Source organism: Carlito syrichta, unplaced genomic scaffold, assembly GCF_000164805.1.
Source record: "Carlito syrichta isolate Samal-C Ts95f unplaced genomic scaffold, Tarsius_syrichta-2.0.1 Scaffold137424, whole genome shotgun sequence".
Lineage (NCBI taxonomy): Eukaryota > Metazoa > Chordata > Mammalia > Primates > Tarsiidae > Carlito > Carlito syrichta.
The window spans coordinates 261,652-284,492 of NW_007081520.1; the positions used below are offsets into that span (position 1 = coordinate 261,652).

General features: G+C 37.6%; 1 protein-coding gene across 1 annotated transcript in view; it reads left to right on the plus strand.

Annotated features, from left to right (window-relative positions):
- LOC103251230 (transcription factor SOX-6) overlaps positions 1 to 22,841 on the plus strand; it is a gene marked incomplete at both ends in the record, with an annotated part of 307,315 nt that overhangs the window by 258,608 nt on the left and 25,866 nt on the right. Inside the window, 3 exons of the mRNA XM_008049817.2 lie at positions 4,574 to 4,723; positions 10,419 to 10,602; positions 13,466 to 13,653. Coding sequence (XP_008048008.2) covers positions 4,574 to 4,723; positions 10,419 to 10,602; positions 13,466 to 13,653 — 522 coding nt within the window. The remainder of the gene's footprint in view (positions 1 to 4,573; positions 4,724 to 10,418; positions 10,603 to 13,465; positions 13,654 to 22,841) is intronic.

Below are 22,841 nucleotides of genomic sequence, written 5' to 3' on the forward strand. Positions count from 1 at the left end.
GCTCAGGCAATCCACTCACCTCAGCCTCCCAAAGCGCGGGATTACAGGCTGAGCCTCAGAGCCCGGCTAGGATCTATATTTTACATCTCCTCTGGAGCTATATGCTCTGAATCTGACTCAGCTCCTAACATGGAACCTTGCACATAGAACACATTCAATAGATGTTAGCTTAGAAGGTGAGCTGTCAGATTGTAAGCTTATGCTTATTCAATGAATGACATTTGTATTATCCAAAATATTTAAAATCTTCTATCTGAAAAGAATGATATTTATAACTAAAAGTATGTATTTTGTTAGACAGAATGCAAATATTTTAGTTTTTCATGAATACTTTCTTCCTTTTCATTGGACTTCATTCTCTGATTTTTATTTCAATGCTCATTCTAAGAAATCTTACCTAATATTCTACTTTTCAATTTACCCTTCTCTGTAAGGTTTTTGGAATGTGGCTGTACTTCTTCTTGCCTCTAATGTACCAGTAATTACTACTCAAAATAACCAGCTCTGGGGAATCTTGCCTCCATTAGGTATAGCCCTCCAGGAAGGGTTATAAGATAAATGATATCAGAACTTTAGAAGAAGCAATTAACATCACTGTATTTCTAAAAGGCAACTTTATTGTTCAATCAATCTGAAGGATCACTGAATTTAGTCAAATTTTTTAAAAATAAATATGTTTGCAGATATTTGTTTTTCTGCATTTTTCACTAGTTAAAGTTTCCTGAAAGATTCAGGATTGAGTAAAGTTGATTATCTTTTGATCTTTTGAATTATTGAGGTAAAAATGAAGGCATAAATGCGTCTAAGGACTCTTGCATCTCTAAGATTTTCTGACTCTTTAATACTCATATATTGGTTACATATACCAGCTACAGTACTATGTAGCCAATACTTCTTCAACTCTTAACCATCTTACTCCATTCAGTTTGGAAATTTTCTTCTCTACCTTAATCCAAGCAGACATTTTTCAGAAGTGTGACCTGCCCTTCTTTAAACACACTTGGCTGAATTTCAAAGGAAAAAGATACAAGAGTAAAATTAATACAAAAGAGATGACCTTTTCCATGTTTTGCTTAAGTTCTAGCAATTTGACTGGTTCTTACTTGTGAATTTTTCTTGCCACTGAGTCATTGCATACAGAATTATGAAACTTTAATTTTTTAGAGGCTCGTTATATTAGAAAAATTGTTCCAAAGAAAGCAACAATCATGACATAAGCACATCTGGCTCTTGCAAATTATTCTTTATTAAGCTTTCATTTAATTACATGTGCTGAAAGGTCTGTTTTTGATTACTGTAATTTTTTTTTATTTGTCCATCTGAATGATAGTAATGCTGGAAATTACATACAAACCACCTGTTTTTTCTCCACTACTAATATGGCAAAGTTTGAGCTATTTTTCTCTGTGGTTGATGAACCAGGAAGCTTTCTATTATGATAGAAATGTGACCATCAAGGTAATGACTTAATTTTGATAATAAGAAGAGAAGTTTTCAACCATTACATAGTGTTAAGATTGAAGTATCTGAGATTAACACATTCATTTATTGCCAGTTTTATCCAAATCATAATAAACTGACAAGGATTATAAGTAGAAACTTTCAAGTAGAATAGAAAGAGATGACAAAAGAATGTTTGGATATGATAAATGGACAGATGAGTTTTAACTGTCTTAGCAGAAAAGAGAAAGCTGATACTTAAGCTTTAAGAGTGTAAAGCCAAAAAGAATCAAGACCAGTTGGGAGTTGAACCTTTAAAATGCTTGGAAATTGAAGGTATCATGTATCGTTAAAGGCACACGGTTGTAAGATGTGGAATGAGACAGGATGACTGGTTGAAAATAGATATATGATGATCTTTCCCTAACCTCATGCAACCTGGTAGCTATCATTCCTGTCTCCTCCTTCCCAATTTCCAAGCCTAACAGAAGACAGTGGAGGCATTTATTCTCTTCAGAAGGTGAACTTGAGAGATTTTTGTCTTGAGGACATTAAGAATAGCTGAAAGTGAGCGGTAGTGCCATTTTGGAAGCAGGGAGTCTACAGGCTAGACCAGACAGTGAGATCCCTCAGATGCCTTCTCTTACTTGGCTCACTTAATGATGAAATACAAGTCTATGCCTCAACCAAGGCAAGAATTCTAAGATATTTCTCTAAGAAAATGGTCTGGTATGTTGAAAGATAAAGTTGAAAAAAAATCTGTCATAGAATATAATGAAAGGTCAAAGAATGGTGACCAGAAGACAAAAAGAAGGAAAATAGAAGGTTGATAAGGAAGTCCAATATTTATCCAATGTGAATTCAAGAAAGAGAACAGAGGGGAGAAAGTTATCCGTGGCAAACTTTAAAAAAAGTGTTCTAGAATTGAAGGATGAGTTTGGATTGAAAGGGCTGACTGAGTATCCAGAACAATGAACATAAAAGTCAATAGAGGAACATCAGAGTGAAATTTCAAAACACCTGGTAGAAAGGGAAGAGCCTAATGCTCTTAGAGGAGAAAATCAATTACATACTAAAGATCAGGAATCACAATAACATCAAACTTCCTTAGCAGCAAAAATAAGAAGACAACAGATCACTATCTTTGGAATTCTGAGGCAGAATTATTTTCAACTTAAAATTCCATATCTCTCAAACTACAATCAAGTGAGAAGGATATAGTAACATTTTCCAGAAATGTTAGTTCCTTAACTAATCTCACATGCACCTTTTCCAGGAAGCTCCTGTAGAATGTGCTCTACAAGAAAAGAGACAGTGAAAAGAGACAGGGAGGAAAACATGATATTCAGGAAACAAGGAATCCAGTAGAGGAGAGGCAAAAAGAGTTGCAAGTCCCACAGATCTGCAGTAGACCTAAGGAATAGACCAGTTCAGATTGGAGCAGGAAGATAGAGAATTCCAAAAAAGGATATATCCAAGGGAAAAAATAGAAGATGCAGATGACCTGATATATAGTCAACCACATTGGGCAAAGTTGTACTGGTCTTTTGGAGAGTCTGGGAATTAATTAATGAAGTTACATAAAAAATAAGAAAGCAAAATATGAGACAGATATTAAATCTAACAAAATTTAAAGTTCAGGAGGAGAAAATTAAATATAGTTCACTTTATACCTCAACTGTGAATAGTAGCTTCCTAGAATAAAGTATAATGTTCCACAGCCATTTTAGAATTTGTAATATTAACGTTAAGAAATCAAGGAGGGAAGCATGGGTGTGTATATAGGGTTGGTGGGTGCAGGACAGTTCAACTTTCATCTTCCATTATATGTAGATAAGGATATAACATAATAAGTACGTACAAGTAAGGCAATAAATACCGCTTCAACAATTAAATGAATGGAAGGGATAATCTCCTCAGGGTAGGAGTAAGATGAGGAGGACTGGGGTGGGGAAAGTCAAGGTCATCGCATATGGCTGTGGAGGCTGTGCACGGCAAGTGTTGGCCATGCAATTTTTGTTGCTGTTTTGCTTTTTGTTTGTTTTTAAGCCTTGACCTACTATTGAAATTGTAAAACTGCATATAGAAGTTACTTTGATAAAGAGTAAAATGATATAAGAAGAGGTTGACGGTTAGCCCACCTGTCTTTCAGTCTTTGACCCTAATTCAGATAAATCAATGAATTTGAAGTTGATAATTTCAAGATCCATAATGTCAGGTTGTCTGCTTATCATGTCTCTGAGAAGAGGAACCCATTTAAGCTGAGCAGATAGAATGAGTAAGATCATTGGTTTGCCAAAAAGAACTATAGGAAATAGTTCCGAAACGGCCGTGAAATAGCAGTGGAAGTCTAATAAGGATAAACCTGGAGACCCAGGCAAAGGCAGGACCTAAGGAGAGAAGCTAAATGATCTGTTCTGTAGCAGGAAAGAAGCAGTTTGTTACTTGGCTTAGGCAGAGAATCACATAGGCATCTCCTGTGCTGGAAAATAGAAGCTTGACTTAAAACAAAACAAAATGCTACCAATCTGGTTATATTCTCTTGAGGATTATGTTACATGCTGTCTAGAAATAAGACCCTGAGAAAAGAGTGACTGCCATTGGGCCTCAGGAGTCGTGGAGGTAGCACACATCATCTAGAAGGATCAGAATACCAGAGAAATTTGATCAGTACTGAATAAGAATGATGCATTTCTTCCAAGAATCCCTAGGAAAGTTCACATTAGTTTCTTAGTTCATGAATATTAAAATTACATGAGTGGACATACCAGACATTTAAAGAACTTTTTACAAAGATGTTAGGCACTAAAAAGCATCTTAGGAACTACTTAGCCAAATGTCTTTTTGTACAGTTGAGGAAACTGAGCTCTAGACAGATCAAGTCCTTTGTCCAGGGTTATAGAGTTATTGCTAGATTGACCAGGAACAGAATCACGATCCCATGTCAGTCCTCTTTCTTTCTGTTATATTATTTGCTTTCTCTTACTTTCCTTGTTAAAAAATAGTGAGAGAGAACTTGCAGGGTTGTCAGAGAAATAGTTATCTAACAATACACTAAGTTTTTTTTTGTTTGTTTGAAACTTCATTTCCACTGCATTTAAAGACATCAATGTTTGTCTTCCCTGTTTTGCAGCAGCTCTATGCCGCTCAGCTGGCCAGCATGCAGGTGTCACCTGGAGCAAAGATGCCATCAACTCCACAACCACCAAACACAGCAGGGACGGTCTCACCTACTGGGATAAAAAATGAAAAGAGAGGGACCAGCCCTGTAACTCAAGTTAAGGTACTCACTTTGCAGGATTGTGGGAACAGTTTGGAAAATAGCATCACAAGAAAGGTAGTGAGCCAGGCTGTGTTGGGAATAAACAGCAGGAAACATAGCAACAATAAAGAAACCCCAAAATGTCCCACTTTATGGTAAATTTCATGATTGAGCATTGAGAAACAGGTGTTTCCCTTTTGATAACAATAGTGCCGTATTGTGAGACCTTTACCTAAATCTGCAAACTCACTTCTCAAGAGTTTTTTTCCCTTTGGATTCTGGCTTTCATTTTTTAATGTTCTTTGGCATGAATGGCCATGATTTTATTGCCAGTTTTTGTCGTAGATTCGTGGCACTTCTCTCCATTTTCCTTAAACAGGTAGGGAGCCAACTTATAGTACCAGGAAAGGAGACTCTCAAAGGAGGATCTCGAAAACCTAGAGATTTTTTTTTAAAGGGTCAATAAAAGCATCTAATGCTGGATTTTTTATGGTCTATTGATGAAGGTCTTGCCTTCAAAACTAGCTTTAAATGTGGACTTTGAGGAATGAGTTGTCATTTTCTAATAATGGTTGTGATGCCATGTAGTAGTGATAGGATAAACAGATTTTCCCAAGTTATGGCTGCAACATTAATAGATGCCTTTCCCCACTAATGTTTAGTGTCTTGAAACTGGGCAGCCAGGTAGTACTTGGCGACAGAGGGAAATTGATGAGTCACTCCAATTTTGTGCTGCAGCTGGTACCTATAGGTAGTACTGGTTGGTTTTTATGATAGTGTTTGCTTTTTATATTGAATTACCAAATTTAAACAGTTAGAGGAACAATTGTTTTCTGCAGTTGACTTATCTACATGGAGGGGTACGCTAAGTACAAATGCTTCATTGTAATGTGATGAAAGTACTGCATTTGGAGAAATTTTGCAATTATTAAATCTTCACGTGGGAAACAGCTGAGACCAACAAAACTCAGCTTTGGATGCTCCACAGTCACTGAAATGGTTTTATTTTCCAAAATTTGTATATAGGAATTTTGAGATTGCAGAAAGCCTTTGAAAAAAAGGAATCCCAATTACCAAAGACAAAAAAGTGAATATTATTAAGAGACATAGTTCTACCTATGCTCCATGAAAAGGAATTAATGTAATGTCACCCATTCATTTAGATTTGCCAAAGAAATAGATTAACATTTATGTTTTGTTGTTTGAAATTTTGAGATATGACACTAGGCAGTTTACATTTCACAAGACAGAATTATTTATGGAAATAGACTATTTTGTGCTCCCACAGTTTGTGTCTGTGAGTAAGAACCAGACACTACAGCTCTAACCCAGGCACTTTGCTTAATCATAGTTGTTAGAGTGTGAGTGTATCAAACATCAGTGACTTGAACTATTGAGTACTAAGGATTTTAACATAAAAAAGTCATTTTATAAGTAAGTTGGCCAACTGGAACTGCACCAGACCATGTCGTCTTTTCTAGATGAGTAAAATATTCCTTGATTAAATTCAAGTTTATATCTGCTTTTACTGTTCCATCTTTGTGGGCCAGCTGAATTTTATTATTCACTTGACCACATGCAAATTCTTAGGGAGCTTTCTATGTAATTTGACTTGATCAAATTTTATGTTAATAATAAAGGAAACATTTATTTTACTTATTAGATTGTTTATTGTACATTCATTTAAAAATATATGAAGACCAAAACATAAAGCAAATATTTTAAATTAAAAATGTAACTCCCGTCTATGATTGAAAGGATTCTGAAAATAATCTTATAGTTTGCTAATTAAAAGAATTATGCCCACCAAAATCTCTCATGTTTCTCTCTATAGACATTGCTTTCCCTCTGTTTATAACATGACCACTTACCTCAGATTCAGACATGACATAGGGCAAAGTTTGCTAAAGGTAACAAAAACAAACATAGATGGTCTTATGTACACTTTTGCTTCCAGAATTTTTACCTATAACTATCAACATCAGAGGTCAGACTGTTTCTGTTTAAATACCAGTTTTACTATTTTCTAGCTGTATCACCTTGGTCAAGCTACTTCATTTCTTTCAGCTTTAGTTTTCTCCTCTGTAAACTGAGAGTTAATATTATCGTGGGTCTTAAATGAGATAATACACCATCTGGTATATAGTGAGTTTTCCATAAATATTAATAGTAGTGAAACTGCTGCTGCTCATTATGATAATAAAGAAGATGGGATGGAGTGGTGATTTTAGTAGTTGTGATTGAATTATCTAGTTGTATACCAAGAGAGATCCTAACAAAACACCTGGAGGATTTCCGTTATCAACTTTGAGGGAGGAACAAGACTCAGATATACTCTCCCAGCTTAAAGAACTAAAACTCTATAAGCACTCTATAAAACTCTATAAGCAACTAAAACTATATAAAACAATGGTTTTCAGGCATGTACACAGTGGGAGTATATAGTATAGAGTATATAGTGATCCCCATGAGAAGAGAAACAAGTGAGGCAAGCACTACTGATGCTTCAGCTTACTGTCTACAAGGAGTTCCCATGCAACTGTGCAGGAAACTTGACCGGCTCCCTGAGACACAGTCCAGAGTTTAGGGTTGCTGATGCAGATAGGACTTGTGAGGCAGGGCGCCAGAGAGGAGTGAACTACACAGAGAAAGAATGCTGAAGATCTGCAGAGAGTTCCCCTGAGTATTTAGCTGAGTACTGATCAGCACGTGTATGTAAGCAAACTACTTGAGGTCAAGGAAAAAGCCCAGAATGTAGCAAGCAAAATAATTGCTAGGTTCACAAAGGACCAGAATGGTTTGTATACCTCTTAGCTAGAGTAGAAAAATCTCATGGCACGTAGGGCATCAAGGAGAGTCTCCAGAAGGGTATTACCTCAGTGATATGGCCAAATTATCCCCAGGTTAGTGACTGTTCTGAACCTGCCTAACAAAGTTTAAAGTTAGCCTGGAAAGGATCAAAGTGTTCTGCGTCTCAGAACAAAGTTCATGAATATTTTTAAAAATGCATAAACTCTAGCACCCAATAATGTAAAAGTAACAATGTGAAGCATCTATAAATAATTACCAGATTTTCAAAGCTGCAAGAAGATATGAATAATGAGAAAAATCAATCAATAGAAACAGACCCCAAAAAGGCACAGTTGATAAAATTAATTAGATAGGACAGTAAAAACAGGTATTATAGGAGATTTCCAACTAGAGCTGGATGAGGTAAGCAAATCTGCTTCCTAAAAAGCACCTATAAAGCAGGACAAAATTGACAAAAACAACCATTTCAGCATTCTGGAAATTGATCAAAATCATATGCAACCTGAGAAAACATTTATGCTTCTCATATGAAATAATAGTGGGAGTCTGTGGCATTCTTGCCTAGGCTCGGTTGACATGAAGTTTTTGTCAGGCCACTGGAACAGGCTGTGAGAACCAACAGTAGCTCTGACACAGTGGAAAGGAGCTCACTCAATTGGGAGTTAGTAGGTGATGCCATTCCAATGGCAGTGTTGGTGGAAGTGGCAATTATTGAATTATAAAAATAAGTAAAAAAAAAAAAGCATATTTAAAACTGAAAAAGATGTTATTAACTCCACATAGATAGATATCTTCTTGTTCCTCCCTCAAGAAGATAGAGGAAAATATAAGCATGATAAGGCAAGACATGGAAAACCTCAATCAAATGTCTGAAGGTTAAAAAAACACAGTGTTTGAGATGAAAAATATACTGGATGGGTTTAGCAACAGCTTAGACATTGCAGAACAAAAGATTAGTGAATTTGAAGGTACAACAATAAAACTCTCCAAAATGAAACACATAGAAAAAAGACTAGTCAGTATTGTAGGACAATATCAAATGGACTAATATATACAATTCTCCTCAGAAGGAGAAGGAAGGAACAGAAAATTATATTTGAAGACGTCATGGGTAAAAACTTTACACATTTGATGAAAACTCTAAACTTAGATATTTTGGAAGCTCAGCAAACCCTAGAAAAAGAAACATGGAGAAAACTGAGTAAATACCTAGTATATAAATCCTTATCATTTAGATATGAATAAGGGAACTAGCTATTCTAAACATTCTTTGAATTAAGAGCAAAGGGAAATAAATTGCAATTAAGTAGGTCATATAATTTTGACATTCATAACAGATATAATCATGTTTCTTGAGAACCTGTTCTATATCTAAATATAGATAAAAGTCATTGCAACTTAGATGTGACAGATTGCCTATTTCCTACCAAGACAACAAAACTCTAGGGCATCACTACATTATCCAACTAATGACTCATTTTCTTTGGTAGTTTATTCTTAAAAGGGCCTAAGATGTGAAGTCCAATATAGTCTGTCCTTTTATGTATGGCCTTGGACAAGTAATTTTTGTTATTCTGACCTCCAGCTCCTCATTTGTAAATTTGGAATAATACTTCCAGTCTCAGAGTTACTGATTATTAAAGCTATATGAAAATGCTTCGTATAGTACTTGGTACATAATTGCTTCTCTGTGCATGTTATTTTTACTTTTTGTTTTTATCCTCCTTCCCAAGTATTTCTTGGCATCTCTTGTAGTACTGGAAGAGACTTTAGCAATCATCTAGTATCAGGTCCTCTTTTCACAGATGAAGAAATTGAGCCCCAGTGAGATCACATGTTTACCAAGGGAGAGAACATTCTGTTACCAAAATCTATTGTATGTTTTAAACAATGACATTAAAAGCAAGTTATTTGTGCCTTCTCAGAAGCAAAATGGGAGGTAACATTTACTGACAATTTTATTTTAAAACACAATAATGCAGATTTTAAAACAACATTTAAATAAATATGCTCATATTACAACTAAATTTCTAGAATGATGAAAGTGTAGTTTTGGGTATTTTATGGCAGGATAAATGAGACAAAATAAAGGAGGGAGCTCAGCTTTCAAGTTCCTGAATAAACTAGAGTTATGAGCCAGATATTTGAATACTGTGCTCATTGTAGAAGAACATGTGTCTTAAAATAGACATTCTGTAAATATACATAGCAAAGAATATAAAGACACATCACTTTAAACATGAAAAATAAATTACATATAGCATGGTATGTAAAACATAATTATAATGTATGTTTGCTCTTTGCAAAAATTAATTTTAAACATGAATAGAGACCAGAGTACAGACCATAAAGAGTGCCCACACCCAGAAAGCCACATAGAAGCTGTGCTGTGGCATGTGGCTCCCTGGACAGGGGGCCTAGGATATTAGAAGAAGACTTTCCATGTTTCCATTTTTAAAGTACTTACAATTGCTTGATTTAAAATATATATTAAAAAATTAGCTGCAGAGACTGTTTATAGTTATAGGAACTTTTCATAGATAATAACACAAAAGCACCACAGAGCTGCTGAAATTTTAAATAATTCTTTGTAAATGCCCTAGGTTAATTTAGATCCCTGAAAACACATTAGGAAATTAAGCTGTAATGTGAGCTAATTCAGATTTTAATTTGGCAAAAAGAATGATCCAACTACACAGTTAATGTAAATAGAAGCATAACACAGGGAAATTAATGAGGTTTCCTTCCGATGAATCTTCAAGGAGGTAGATAATTAGCTTCTTTTGTTATTATTGTAGGAGAATGTGGCATTGTCTCTGAGGTGTAAAATAACTGTAGCTTACTAAGTGATAATGTGCTTCATTTGTCTTTTTTTTTAATAATTATTTATGTTAAACTCTTGTAGGATGAAGCTGCAGCACAGCCTCTGAATCTCTCATCCCGACCCAAGACAGTAGAGCCTGTAAAGTCCCCAACGTCCCCCACCCATAGCCTCTTCCCGGCCAGCAAAACCAGCCCCGTCAATCTGCCAAACAAAAGCAGCATCCCTAGCCCCATTGGAGGAAGCCTGGGAAGAGGATCCTCTTTAGGTAAATGGAAAAATCAACACCAGGAAGAGACTTATGAATTAGGTAAAAGAAAGCAAACCTGTTTGGTGATGACTGATACTTTTTTCTAAAGTGTTCCTTAGCAAAAGATAGTAAATACTCTTATACTGAATACTGAAACATAACCCAATTTAGTACCCTGGGTGATGAAAACTTTTGGAAAAGGTCTTAATATAAATCCTGCTGGGATGGGTTCTGTAGATGATAATGAGTTAGATCCAGCAAATCATAGACTTAGGAATTTCTGTATTTGGTCAGGGCTTTGCCCTGAAGTACATTCTCAAGGACATAAGGACCTAGGCTCAAAGCTGCCTTTCAAAAGACTAAAATTTCTTTGAACTTTTGTATCTTCTTCTAAAAATATATGTGAATTTTACATCTTATCCCATATTACTTTTACACTAAAACATATAAGACACACTCAAATAACCTTTCAAATAAAGTTCATATCTACAAAGATATGTCATCTTATGCTTCCCCATATATTGTCAGTGTTTCTAGGAACACTCACACCCTCACATGAAAAGTATTGAGGAAGAAACGTGAATTTTGGCATGAGACAGGTTTGGACTGAGAGCCTTCACTTACTACATGTATGACTTTGGGAAAGTTATTTAATAATTTTGAAATCAGTTTCTTAATTTCAGAGGGTTATAGTGTTACTAGCTCATAGATTATTATGAGTATTAAAAGAGAAAAATGTCTATTAAGTGGCTAACACCTAGAAGGCACTCAATTTTAAAACAGTGAAATAAATGCATATCAATACATTAACATATATATGTGTTGAATGGAACAATGAATGTGAAAGCACTTGTAAGCAAGAGAGTGCCAAATAAGTATTAATGTTATTGTTACTATACACTTTAAGTCTCTTAGTTTCCAAATGAGAATACAGAGATTCAAAGAGGTTAGAGACAAGACCTAGCATTTCTTCATCATATTACCTTTATTGAGTCCTGGAGCCTGAAATGCTTATTACACTCAATAAAATAAAGTATAAGTGTAGTCATTTACAGTTTAAAAACCATTCTTGACTATTTTATCTCACTGGGTTTTTCATAGTAATGAGTTAGCTAGTGCATTAGTATTACCCTCATTGTAAAAAGTACTCTATGGTTCTTACAGGCAGAATGACTCCTGTAGCTATGCATTAACAGAACCTGTTTAAGGGAGTTTTCTGTTAGTAAGATACAAACCGTCCTCATTGAAAGTTAGGATATTAGGATCTCTATAGAAGCCTATTCTCGTTTTGAATCAAGATACCATTTTCAGGGGTCTGGAAGTTTTCACTCCAAGGCAGTGGCATCCACATAGAAGACAAAAGTAAATAAGTCATTTCCAGCATGTGAACATGAAAAACACTCCTTTGGCTGGATTTTTGGAAGTTGTGAGATGACAAAAAAAAAAGCCAGCATAGACATATTATAGAGTTGATCTTGACATGACCCTCTATAAGCTACTTTTGCATTTTGTTAGAAAAGCATTCGTTTGCTGTACTTACATCATGAGGGCAAAGATGACCATGTCACAGGCTCTGTTCTTATGGAACTTTTACTTCAGCCAAGCATATTTCTTAGATAATGAGCCAGAAATGGGCTGCGGTAATAGTGCCTGTTTGAACAGCCTCTTATCCAGAGAATATTGGATACAAATAGTCTTTTTATCAGAAAAGCTCCAGAACAAGAGTTGTGAGTTTTCTATATCCTAAAAAGTGACTGACAAAAAAGAATTTCTATAGATATTCCTGGGAATTTTTTCCAAACTCAAATCCATATGCACACAGAAGATCTATGGTGTGAGCTTGACAGTAGTCTGGTTTCCTCTATCCTGTCAACATGAAGTGTACATACACACACCCACACCCACATGCATGTGCTATGAAGAGATACCAGGTCTCAAGCAAGTGAATCACATCAAAATTTACCACAGCAACTGAAACCTATCAATTATCAAACAATTGTCCTCTTTTTGTCTAAAACTGGAAAAACTTAAGCCATTCATTTGCCTGCAGTAAAATGCAAGATATGGTAGAAAATTAGTTTAATTTAGAATTTTTCTCTTCTGTGATGCATGGAATATAATGGAAGTAAATATTTATTCTCACTGTATTTGAAGCTTTGTACTTATGTGAAAGCTATTTCCACACATACAGCCTCACTGTCATGAAGATAGAGAGCTGAGAGCAGTGGGTGTTCGCTTTGGGGGTGGGGAATGGGTTGTCATTCTCTTGGTAAATAACTGAGGCAGCATGATGAGAAGAATGCTTCATTAACCAGCCAGCAATTGGGGGAATGGAGAGCATGGTGTATTCCTTCCGCCCCCTCTCTCCTGCAGTGGACACATGAACACACAGACACAGATGTCACTAAAGTCTTCATGTAGTCTCACAGATTTTTTTCTGCTAGGCCAGAAACAGCTTTCCTGCATTAGCACATCAAGTATAATGGGCAGCCTGGAGAAGCATCTCTGCATACTCCCTATCCTCGGCCCTTCTTCCCCATAGATCTTCCACTATTGTACGCTAATTGTACATATTGTCAGAACAGATATCTTACCCCAGGTTATATACAGTTAGAATCTAGGAATCTTCATCTGTGAGATGGTGGATAGCCAGAACTCAGGTAGACTGGAGTGCTGTGTTTCCTCCAAGTGCCAAAAAATCCAGCATAGCCTGGTTGCCCTGGCTTTCTGTGCTTTATGCATAGTACTGCATAGTTGTTTATAGAGCAAATGTGCCCCTTCCTTGTTCAGAGATTGCAGTTTTCTACAGGGGAGTGGATAGCAGCAGTATTTGTTAAGAGTCTACCTCATAAGCCTCTAATACAGCATCCTGTGTATGCAGATATCCTCTCCAGTCTCAACTCCCCTGCCCTGTTTGGGGATCAGGATACAGTGATGAAAGCCATCCAGGAGGCTCGGAAGATGCGAGAACAGATCCAGCGGGAGCAACAGCAGCAACAGCCACATGGTGTTGATGGGAAACTGTCCTCCATAAATAATATGGGGCTGAACAACTGCAGGAATGAAAAGGTAAAACTCGATTTTCTCCATCACTGGATCTGCTAGACCCATTGGCTCACCCTCATCTGGCTTTTTCCAGGCTCTCAAGTACCAACCTGCAGCTGTAGATGTGGGCTTCCAACCTGATGGCTGTCTTGTGTTTCATTAAAATCGGCCATGTGTCTCACTGAAACATGACTGCTAATTAACAAAAAATACACTCTTTCCCACTTAGTGTGGGTTGCCTCCTAGGCACCCAACCTACCTGCCTGCTGATGTGTCCTACTGTTACGTTCCAAAATATTTAGATGTATCTTACAATAAAGGGGATATATGATACTATCAGAATAAAAAAAGAGTATCAGCATATTTTTTTCTTTTGAGTCAGAGTCTCACTCTGTCACCCAGGCTGGAGTGCAGTGGCACGCTCATGGCCACCCCAGCGTCCACCTGCTGGGTTCAGGCGATCCTTCCGCCTCAGCCTTCCAAGAGCATATTTTAAAAGGAAGACACATATGTGCTCACAATGAAGGCTAATGTTTTACTGTGACTTACCATTAAATGTAATACTAAGCTTCCTACCAACCAGAAAAAAAAGCAAAGCAATTTGCAAAATGTACTCATTTATTTTTTGATTCAGCAAATTATTTATTGAGTATGTTTTTATGAGGGACTCTGTTCTTGGCACTAGAAACATAGCAGTGACCAAATCTGACATAAATCCCTGCTCTCATAGAGCTTGCATTCTAATAGGGAGACACAGACAATGAAGAAATAAACAATTATTTCTAATTCTAATTAATTTTAATAATTCTATTATTAATTCTAGTATTAATTCTAATAATGCTAGAAGGTGAACAAATGCCAAAAGAAAAAAATAGAAGCCCGTTAAGGGGCTAGGGGTTTGGGAGTTGTTACATTAGATGGGGTGGAGAGGACTCTGAGTGACATCCAGTAGAGGTCTGAGTGAAGCAGTAGGCCATGTGAGAGGCGGGTGGGAGCAGGAGCGCTCCTGATAGCGGGAACTATGAGCAGAAAGGCCCTTCCAGAGTTGGACCAGCACCAGGGAGACAGTGTGGCAAGAGTGGCCTGAGGGAAAGACCAGCAGGGGGACCCGAAGTAAAAATGATAGGCTGGGGAGGAGCCTGTTAGACCCGGTAGGCCCTGGAAAGGCTTTTCATTTTCTTCTGCATGATGGGAATCCCTAGACCGGTTTTATTCAGAGTGTTGACATGGTCTGATTTTCATACAAAAGAATCATTTTTTCTTCTGTGGAGGAATGGACTATAGGATGGAAGAATGGAAACAGAGAGACCAGTGAAGAGGCCATTGTAGTAGGCTGGGTGAAAAATGCTGAGTATCCGATAGAATGAACTATGGCTTTTTTTTTTTTTTTAAGAGATGAAAATACTTTCCCAGCACTAAATTGTGAGAGCTTTTTTATTTTTCTTTTTAAAAATGGGAACTATATAGGTACAAATGAGTGATGTGATGGGCAATGTTTTTGGTAACAATTTTAGAGTAATTAAAAAAATATTCTATTCATATGTTTATTCAGTAAGGACTCACAATATAACATATTGAAGTCAGGACCAAGGGCCTCCTACTGGTTTCAGTCCTTGCTAAGTGTAGCATGGGTGCTGTGGTAAAGATTCCATCCATCAGAATATGATTTGTAGATTCCTCAGTTCCTAGGAGGATTTTTAAATTAGCATGTGGAAGAAGTCATGAGAGAAGTATGTAGTCAGTCATGCGTGTGCTCACCCAAGCATTTAAATACATAGCCATGACCAGGGTGTTTATTTGTTTTCCTGTGTTTCCTTTTCTGAAGTTATGGTGGTATGAGACTGAGAATGTGAGTATATTTGTTTCCTAGTGGGTTGCTTGAAACAACAGAAATGTATTCTTTCCCAATTCTGGAGGCCAGTCCCAAATCCAGGTGGCAGCGATGCCATGCTTCCTTCCTCTGAAGGCTTCAGGGAAGACTCTTCCCTTGCCTCTTTCTAGTTTCTGATGGTGGCTGGAAGCCCTTGCCATTCCTTGACTTATGGGGGCACTACTCTAATAGCTGCCCTCCATCTTCCATGGTTGTCTTCCCTCTGAGTGTGTCTAAGTGTTTCCAAATCTCTCCTTCTAAGGACATCAGCCAGTGGATTTAGGGTCCACTGCAATCCAGTGTGATCTTATTTTAACTTAGTAACATCTGCAAAGACTGTGTTTCTAAATAAGTTTACACCACAGGTACCAAAGATTAAGACTTGGACATATTTTAGGGGGTGTACAATTCAACCCATTAGAGTGGGACACAGAGCCATCCCTCATGCTGAATCAACCTTTCACCCTTGTTTGTTGTACTAAACTCTTTGGCTATGCTAGGAGACAGCTGGGGTACACGGGAATGGGAAGGAGTTTATGAAGATGGGCTTATGATGGGACTTTCAAAGCATGTGTGTGATCAAAGCCCTCATGCAGATTAGGAAGTTTAGCTCTAAAAGAGTGCTAACTTCCCAAAGTTTGGTAAAGAATTTGTACCTTCATTTCTCACTGCATTGAGTTACTGATGTTAATTAACATCGTGTGTGTGTGTGTGTGTGTGTGTGTGTGTATGTGTATGTGTGTGTGTATAAAATGATGGTGGGTCTTCTGGTGCCTGCTAGGCCATAAACTTCTGTATACTTGGGATTAGTCATGTGCGTGCCCGTCACTGGTTCTGTTCAACAATGAAATGCCCCATTCCCCACTAAGTGTCCCATCCCAGTTTGGACCCTTAGCTTAGGAGGCAGAACTCCTCTTTACAAGCTACCTGAAGAAATGGTTATGTATACAGTGTAGTTTCAGACTAGCAAGAGAAGAAAAGCCTTGCCCCAAACCTTTTCTGCCACAAAAGATTGACAACACAGGGTCAGTCTTTTGACCTAAGACACGGTCTTCTGCTTAGTGAAAACGCCAGGAAATAATAATTTAATCTTAATGTGAATAACTTCATAAGATCCTTTTGTGTGATGTGGGTAAGCTCGCAAGTTTTGGCAGTGGCAAATTGGGTTAAAAACAAGAGCACAGGTACCTACAGAGCCATCGCCCACTTTACAATTTTGCAAAGGGCTAATTTTAAAATTAGTTTGAGAAGCACATCAGTGACTTTTAAAATTCAGTCTTTTAAATTATTTTTATTTATTAGTTATCAAATGAAAGTAATATATGGTTACTAGAAAATCCTAATAAGACAGAAAGCTATACAGTGAAAAAGCTAATCACCCTCATCACCCCATTAACTAGCATTAATTATCCAGAAATTTTCTTTGAGTAGTAACAATCATTAGTGATTCAGAAATTTTCTTTGCTTAAATGAAAAAATGTTAATGAGTTTAAAAATACATATTCTCACTTGGAACAGTAGTCACTGAGTTGTCTCTTACCTGCTGTATGATCTTTGGCAAGTTGATTAACTTCTCTGAACCTCAGTTTCTTCATCTATAAAATGAAAGTACCGATTTAGGTTATAATGAAATAAGACACATGTGAATGCACCTAGCACAGGTCCTGGTATAGTGAAGATATTTCTTTATCATATGTTTCCCTTTAAATCATGAATGGCCCTTGAATACATAGAACAAATATACTGGTTTTGGTTTTATTTCTGGTTTTCTATAAAGGTTTTATTAGGCAAAGAGGGATGAGGGGGTTCCGTCCTTCTTGGCAGCCTGTTTCCTCATGGTGGCCAGGACGTTGCTCAGCTCCTCTCACTTCTTATTGACATGGATGTGTGTCCCTGCCCCTTTCTTGATGAACTAGAGGGCCTGCTTGTCTTTGGAGAAATTCAGTAGCTTCGCGGTGCATGGCTTGTGTGGGGCCAACCCCTGCACCTTTCAGATCATGTCCCACATGGACCTGAAGTGCTTGGTGAGGCAGTGACAGCAGCGGCGGTGGCATTCGTGCCCTGGGTTGCCCACATTCTTGCTCACCTTGTGGCCCTTGTTGAGGCTCACAACCATGGGTCAGCACAGAGCCATGGCTGCTGCCTTTCAAGGGTTGCGGTGGCAGAAAGGCACAACTATTACTATTTTGTCACAGATATGAGATCCTCACACAGTAATGGGAGGGTCAGCAGAAAGAGTAGAGTTCTCAAATGTTTCCATATTGGCCAATTCTCATAGTTGAACTTTTTTTTCAATTGGGTTAATACACAAAGCATTGGAACTCCCGGAACTTATAAGCATCCTACAAGGTGTAGTTGGCTTATTAGGTTAAGTCAGAATTTCCCAACCTTGACACTATTGACATTTTTGGCTGGATAATTATTTGTCGAGGGAGGAGGATCTGGCCTCTACTTACTAGATGTATTTCCCCCCTGCGGCTTTTGTGACAATCAAATTTGTCTCCAGATCTTGGCAAATGCCCCTTAGGGAAAGAAGAACATAATTAACCCTAGTTGAGACCCACTGGGGTAGATCATACCTTGCTTCCAAAGTGAGTCTCTCTGACACTGTAACCCTATGTCTTAGCTTGATCTGCAATAACAAATAGCATAAACTGAGTGGCTTAAACCACAAAAGTTTATTCTCTCAGTTCTGGAGGCTGGAAGTCCAAGATCAGAGTGCCTGCATGATTAGGTTCTGGCAATGGCCTTCTTCTTGGCTGGTAGATAGACATCTTCTTGCTGTACACGCACATGAAAAAGAGAGCTCTGGTGTCTTCATCTTCTTTTAAGGGCACAAATTTCATGGGGAATTACCTCATTACCTCCGCAAGGCCCACCTCCAATTACTGTCCTATTGTGGATTAGGGGATTAAGGATTCAACATACAGATTTTGAGGGAGCACAAACATTTTGTCCATAGCATCCTATATTGTTGAATTTATATCATTAGTTGAAGCTCAAACTTAGTCACTGTTAATTCCAAATTCTACAGATTAATTTGAAATATTTCTCACTGACTTTTCTGAATTCATTTGGGAGGAAGAAGTCTGCAGTTTAAAAGAATAAAACTGTATTTTGCTTGGGAAGACATGGGAGAAAGACGAGTGATGAGATTAGGGTTGAAAAATAAATAAATAGATCAGAACGTGGCCTATAACATATCACGCCAAGTCTAACTGAGTCTCAGAAGGTAAGCTGCAGAGTGATCCCCACAGAACCAGGAACCCCTTGTTTCTAGTTGAAGGAAATTATCTCAAGAGAGAACTCTACTGAGGTTGAATTTGGGGCTCTAGAAAAGTTCGTGATTAGGGGTGTTGTGTTCACGGACTCTCCTCCTTGACCTGATCTCCCTCCTGCATAATGTTTTGCACATATATTTTATGATCCGTAGGCTTCATTCAGTATCTGTCCTTGCTTGTTAGGTTAGTTGCAGTCAGAAGAATAAAGAACAGAACTAACAGAAAAGTATCCATTTAATTTTGTGAGGTTCTGTGGGGTACTACATGTTCTTTTGAGAACCAGATTTTCTTCGGAGTCAAAAAAGGTAAATATATAATGTGCAATTAAACTGGAAAATGGATTGTGGCAAATTCAATTTAACTGTCTCCAAAATCGTCTGCTTTGAAATTATCTGTTTTCTTAAATATAAAGATCTATGAATTAGATTTATGAATTTGTTCTTTGTAGCCCATAATACAGTTTTATATGATTTTTCATGGTGTGGCTGTCATAAAGCCCTATAATTTATTAAGCACACCTCTTCTCTTTCTTGTTTGGGCATTCTTTACAAAGAAGCATGGCACAAAACTGGGTTCTCTGGGAACCTCACCCCTGACTGAACCTGGGAACCCAAGGAGCTGCCACTGTCACCGCAGCTGACATAGGGCTGCCTGAGCAGAGAGGTGACCGCAGTGGCGGTGGCAGCTCCTTGGGTTCCCAGGTTTATCAGGGAGCGCTCTTAGGATTGTCACCTGTGGAAGGAAGAGGACAAACATCCGGGCAACACAGTGACTTCCTGTCTCTAAAAAAATAAGTAAAGAAGCAAGACTAGGCAGAGGGAAAAGTTGCGCTGTGGTGCAATCTCAATAAGGCCTCAGGGAGCCCCACAGGAAGCTTCAAGGCTGCCAATTCCGAATTGTCCCCAGTTGGGGTTAAGGAGAGAGCTTTTATAGACTTGTGTCAACCAGTCACTGGATGAGGGCTACAACTGGAAGAAGATTGACCTTGTGTGAGGTGATGCTTTTCAGCTATGGCAATGCTGAGGAGAGTCGACAGCTGAGAACTAGCTACTGACTGCATTTCCAGCAGTCGAGGGAATAAATCTTCCAGGCCGGCCTGAAGGGAGCTCTGGGCAGCACACCACAGTGTCCACTGTAGTGTGATACATTTAGTGCCATTAGATATACATCTAATATATAAGACAGGGTTCGTATGTATCATAAAAGTGGGCCAGCATCCACCACACCGGCATGGGGTGCCGTGTCTTTATAACACATGTTGAATTGAATATATGAGTCTGCCCATATGAATACATGTTTACTCATGGTGTGTTTCACTTTATTGGGTAAAGCCCTATTTTGGCACTTTAAAATGAAACATTGTTGACCTGATCGGCCAGAACGGCACCAATGGAGTTGTTCTGGTCGACTGTGTCACAGGGTATCTAGGATCCGTTAAATATATAGATTGTAGGAACAATAGACTGTAACGGCACCCTAGGAGCTGTTATGCTTCATCATTTCCACATAGCTTCTGGCACGGATTGCGAGTGTCCTGCCAGCAAAAGTCTAAGTTAACTGCCCTGGGTTGTAGCTTTCCACACCAAGAACACCCGCCATCTCCATCCCTGTCTAAGTACCAGTGCAATTAGAACATATTATAGGCTAATTGCTTACCAAATTTTGTTGTCTTGACATCTCTAAGATAGAGAGTATTTTAGTCATGACAATACATAGCAGAATTTTAATTAGGCTGTTTCTAAATATCCTCAGAGCTAAGCTAAGGGCATTTGGCTAGAAGGGAGGCAAGGCAGGGTAGGACTTTTTGATAAAGGGATAGATGTTACAGTGTGTTCTGTATGTTTCTGACCCTCTTGATGCTGATTCGGTGATTGGTTAGAATGCTTCTCAGCATAGGTATTATGTGAACCAAATACTTAAACTGACTATCTACTGTCCACAGCTACTCAAAAATAAGCAGATTATGCATCCATATGCATTTAGCCTGAGTTACTGTTCCTTCCTCTTCTGGGAATCACTTGACAAAAATGCTTGACATCATCAGGTGTCAAAATGAGCTACAGTGAACACAATTATCACATTTTACCTGCTCTGAAGTGTATCGGTGGGCTTAAAACTGTAGAGTGAAAGAATTGAAAGGAATATCGCATTTAATCAGATGTAATTGCTTCAGTGTACGGAAGAGAAAACTGAAATCTCGAGAAAAAAAGGACTTATCCACGGTCATAGTGTATTTGTGGCAGGGTGGGAATTAAATCTTTGCTTTCCTAATTCCTAGTTAATAATATTTCTGCTTATAAAACAGTATCAGATTAATTTTTTAATTGCCTATAATATCTTTAAGCCTATTTTATACAAAAGTACATTTTACATTAGCAATCTTAAACCTTTGATGACATATAGCAAAGGATAAGCACACAAAACTACAAGCAGAAACACATTGCGCTCCCTGCTTTCTGTCACATCTACCTGGATAGAGCATTCTTCCTGCCATGGTGTCTGTTGGTTCTGGTTCTGCAAAGATATTCATCTGGGAACAAAAGATTGAATCTTGCTGGTATAGACAAAGAAACAAAGGAGGTAGCTAGGTCAGGAGCAGTAACAGAATCAAAGGCCACATAGTAGATTATGAAGAGCATGGACTCTGGAGCTGATTAATCTTGGGTCTAAATTCTCCCTGTGCTGTTTTCTAATGGTTTTACTTAAGTAAATTACTTAACCTCTCTAAATCTCAGTGACAATACCTATCAAATAGAGATAATTATCTCTTTTTTGAAGGGCTGTTTTAAGGAGGAACATCTGTAAAGCACATATCTTGCACAAGAGATGCTCAATTAATATCAGTTTCTTTCTCACTTTGTCAAGCAGCTTGCCAAATTTGTTGTTAATTTTAAAAAATTTTCTCTTTGATATTCTTTAGTGGTGAAGGGGTCAACTTATTGCTCCTTGGGGCCAAACCGTATTAAGATAGAATGAAAGGTTTGTGGGATGCTAATAGGCAGCTTCTTACAAAGTCAAGATATGCATTTTTCTTTTTCATTCTTAAAGTAACTTGTATAAACTAGCTACCTGCTGGGATCTGGTCACAGTCAACATAATAACACTCAAATCTGATTATGGTAGTGTACTAGGGAGCTTTCATTCCTACTAATTTAATGCATTATTTAATACATTTTCACAAAAGCAGAATTTCAATCTATGATTTTCTGAAAACACTTAACCTGATGTTTGATAACTATATACATTTCTCATGCCCATTTTAATATTTTTCAATGAAATAAATAGGAAAACAATAACCTAATCATTGAGGCACATTGTAAACTTGTTCCTATTTATTAAAAAAAGCTGTTGTTCATTTTTAGAAAGTGTAGAGTCTTGCTTTTTACCCATACTCCACAAAGATATCAGAACAGTATTTCAGTATTACACTGATGTAATACTGCCCCCTTTTATTGGCAAAGAAAAACATACTGGACATCTTCTGCTTCACATTGTCAATTACCATAGCTCCTTGTTATTTATACAATTGATTCAGGTATTCATTGTTGCATGACAGGATCAATTTAGACAGAAGATCAATATAGCTGTACAACAATAAGTAAAAGGGGCTTGTGAGAAAATTATTTAGCAAAGTGTGTTTGGAATGAGTGAGCTTCTTATATAGCTCACAAGCGAGTGAAGTTTTGTTGTTTTCAAAGGTGCACATAGTTCTAATTAACCAGAATTGTCATTTTTGTGAGCAGTTGACTGACATGTTCAGTTGCAGTGGTTTTCTATGTCAACCTGTTCCCAAGATAACAACTTGTACTTTGAGGACTGCAGGGCACATTAGAGATTTTGCAGGAAGAAAACAAGTTCTAATTGTAATCCTCTTGATTTGCAAAGCACAGCGGTAGTCAGTGTTTAAAAATCATTTGTTTAGCACTTTGTATGTCATGATAAAGGAATATTTTTATAGCGCTTTTATGTTCCAAAATAGTCGTGCATGTATTACTTCTCTTGAACCTTTCCAAATTCAGGGGTGTAGGTATTACTATCCCTGTTTCACAGATGAAGAAACT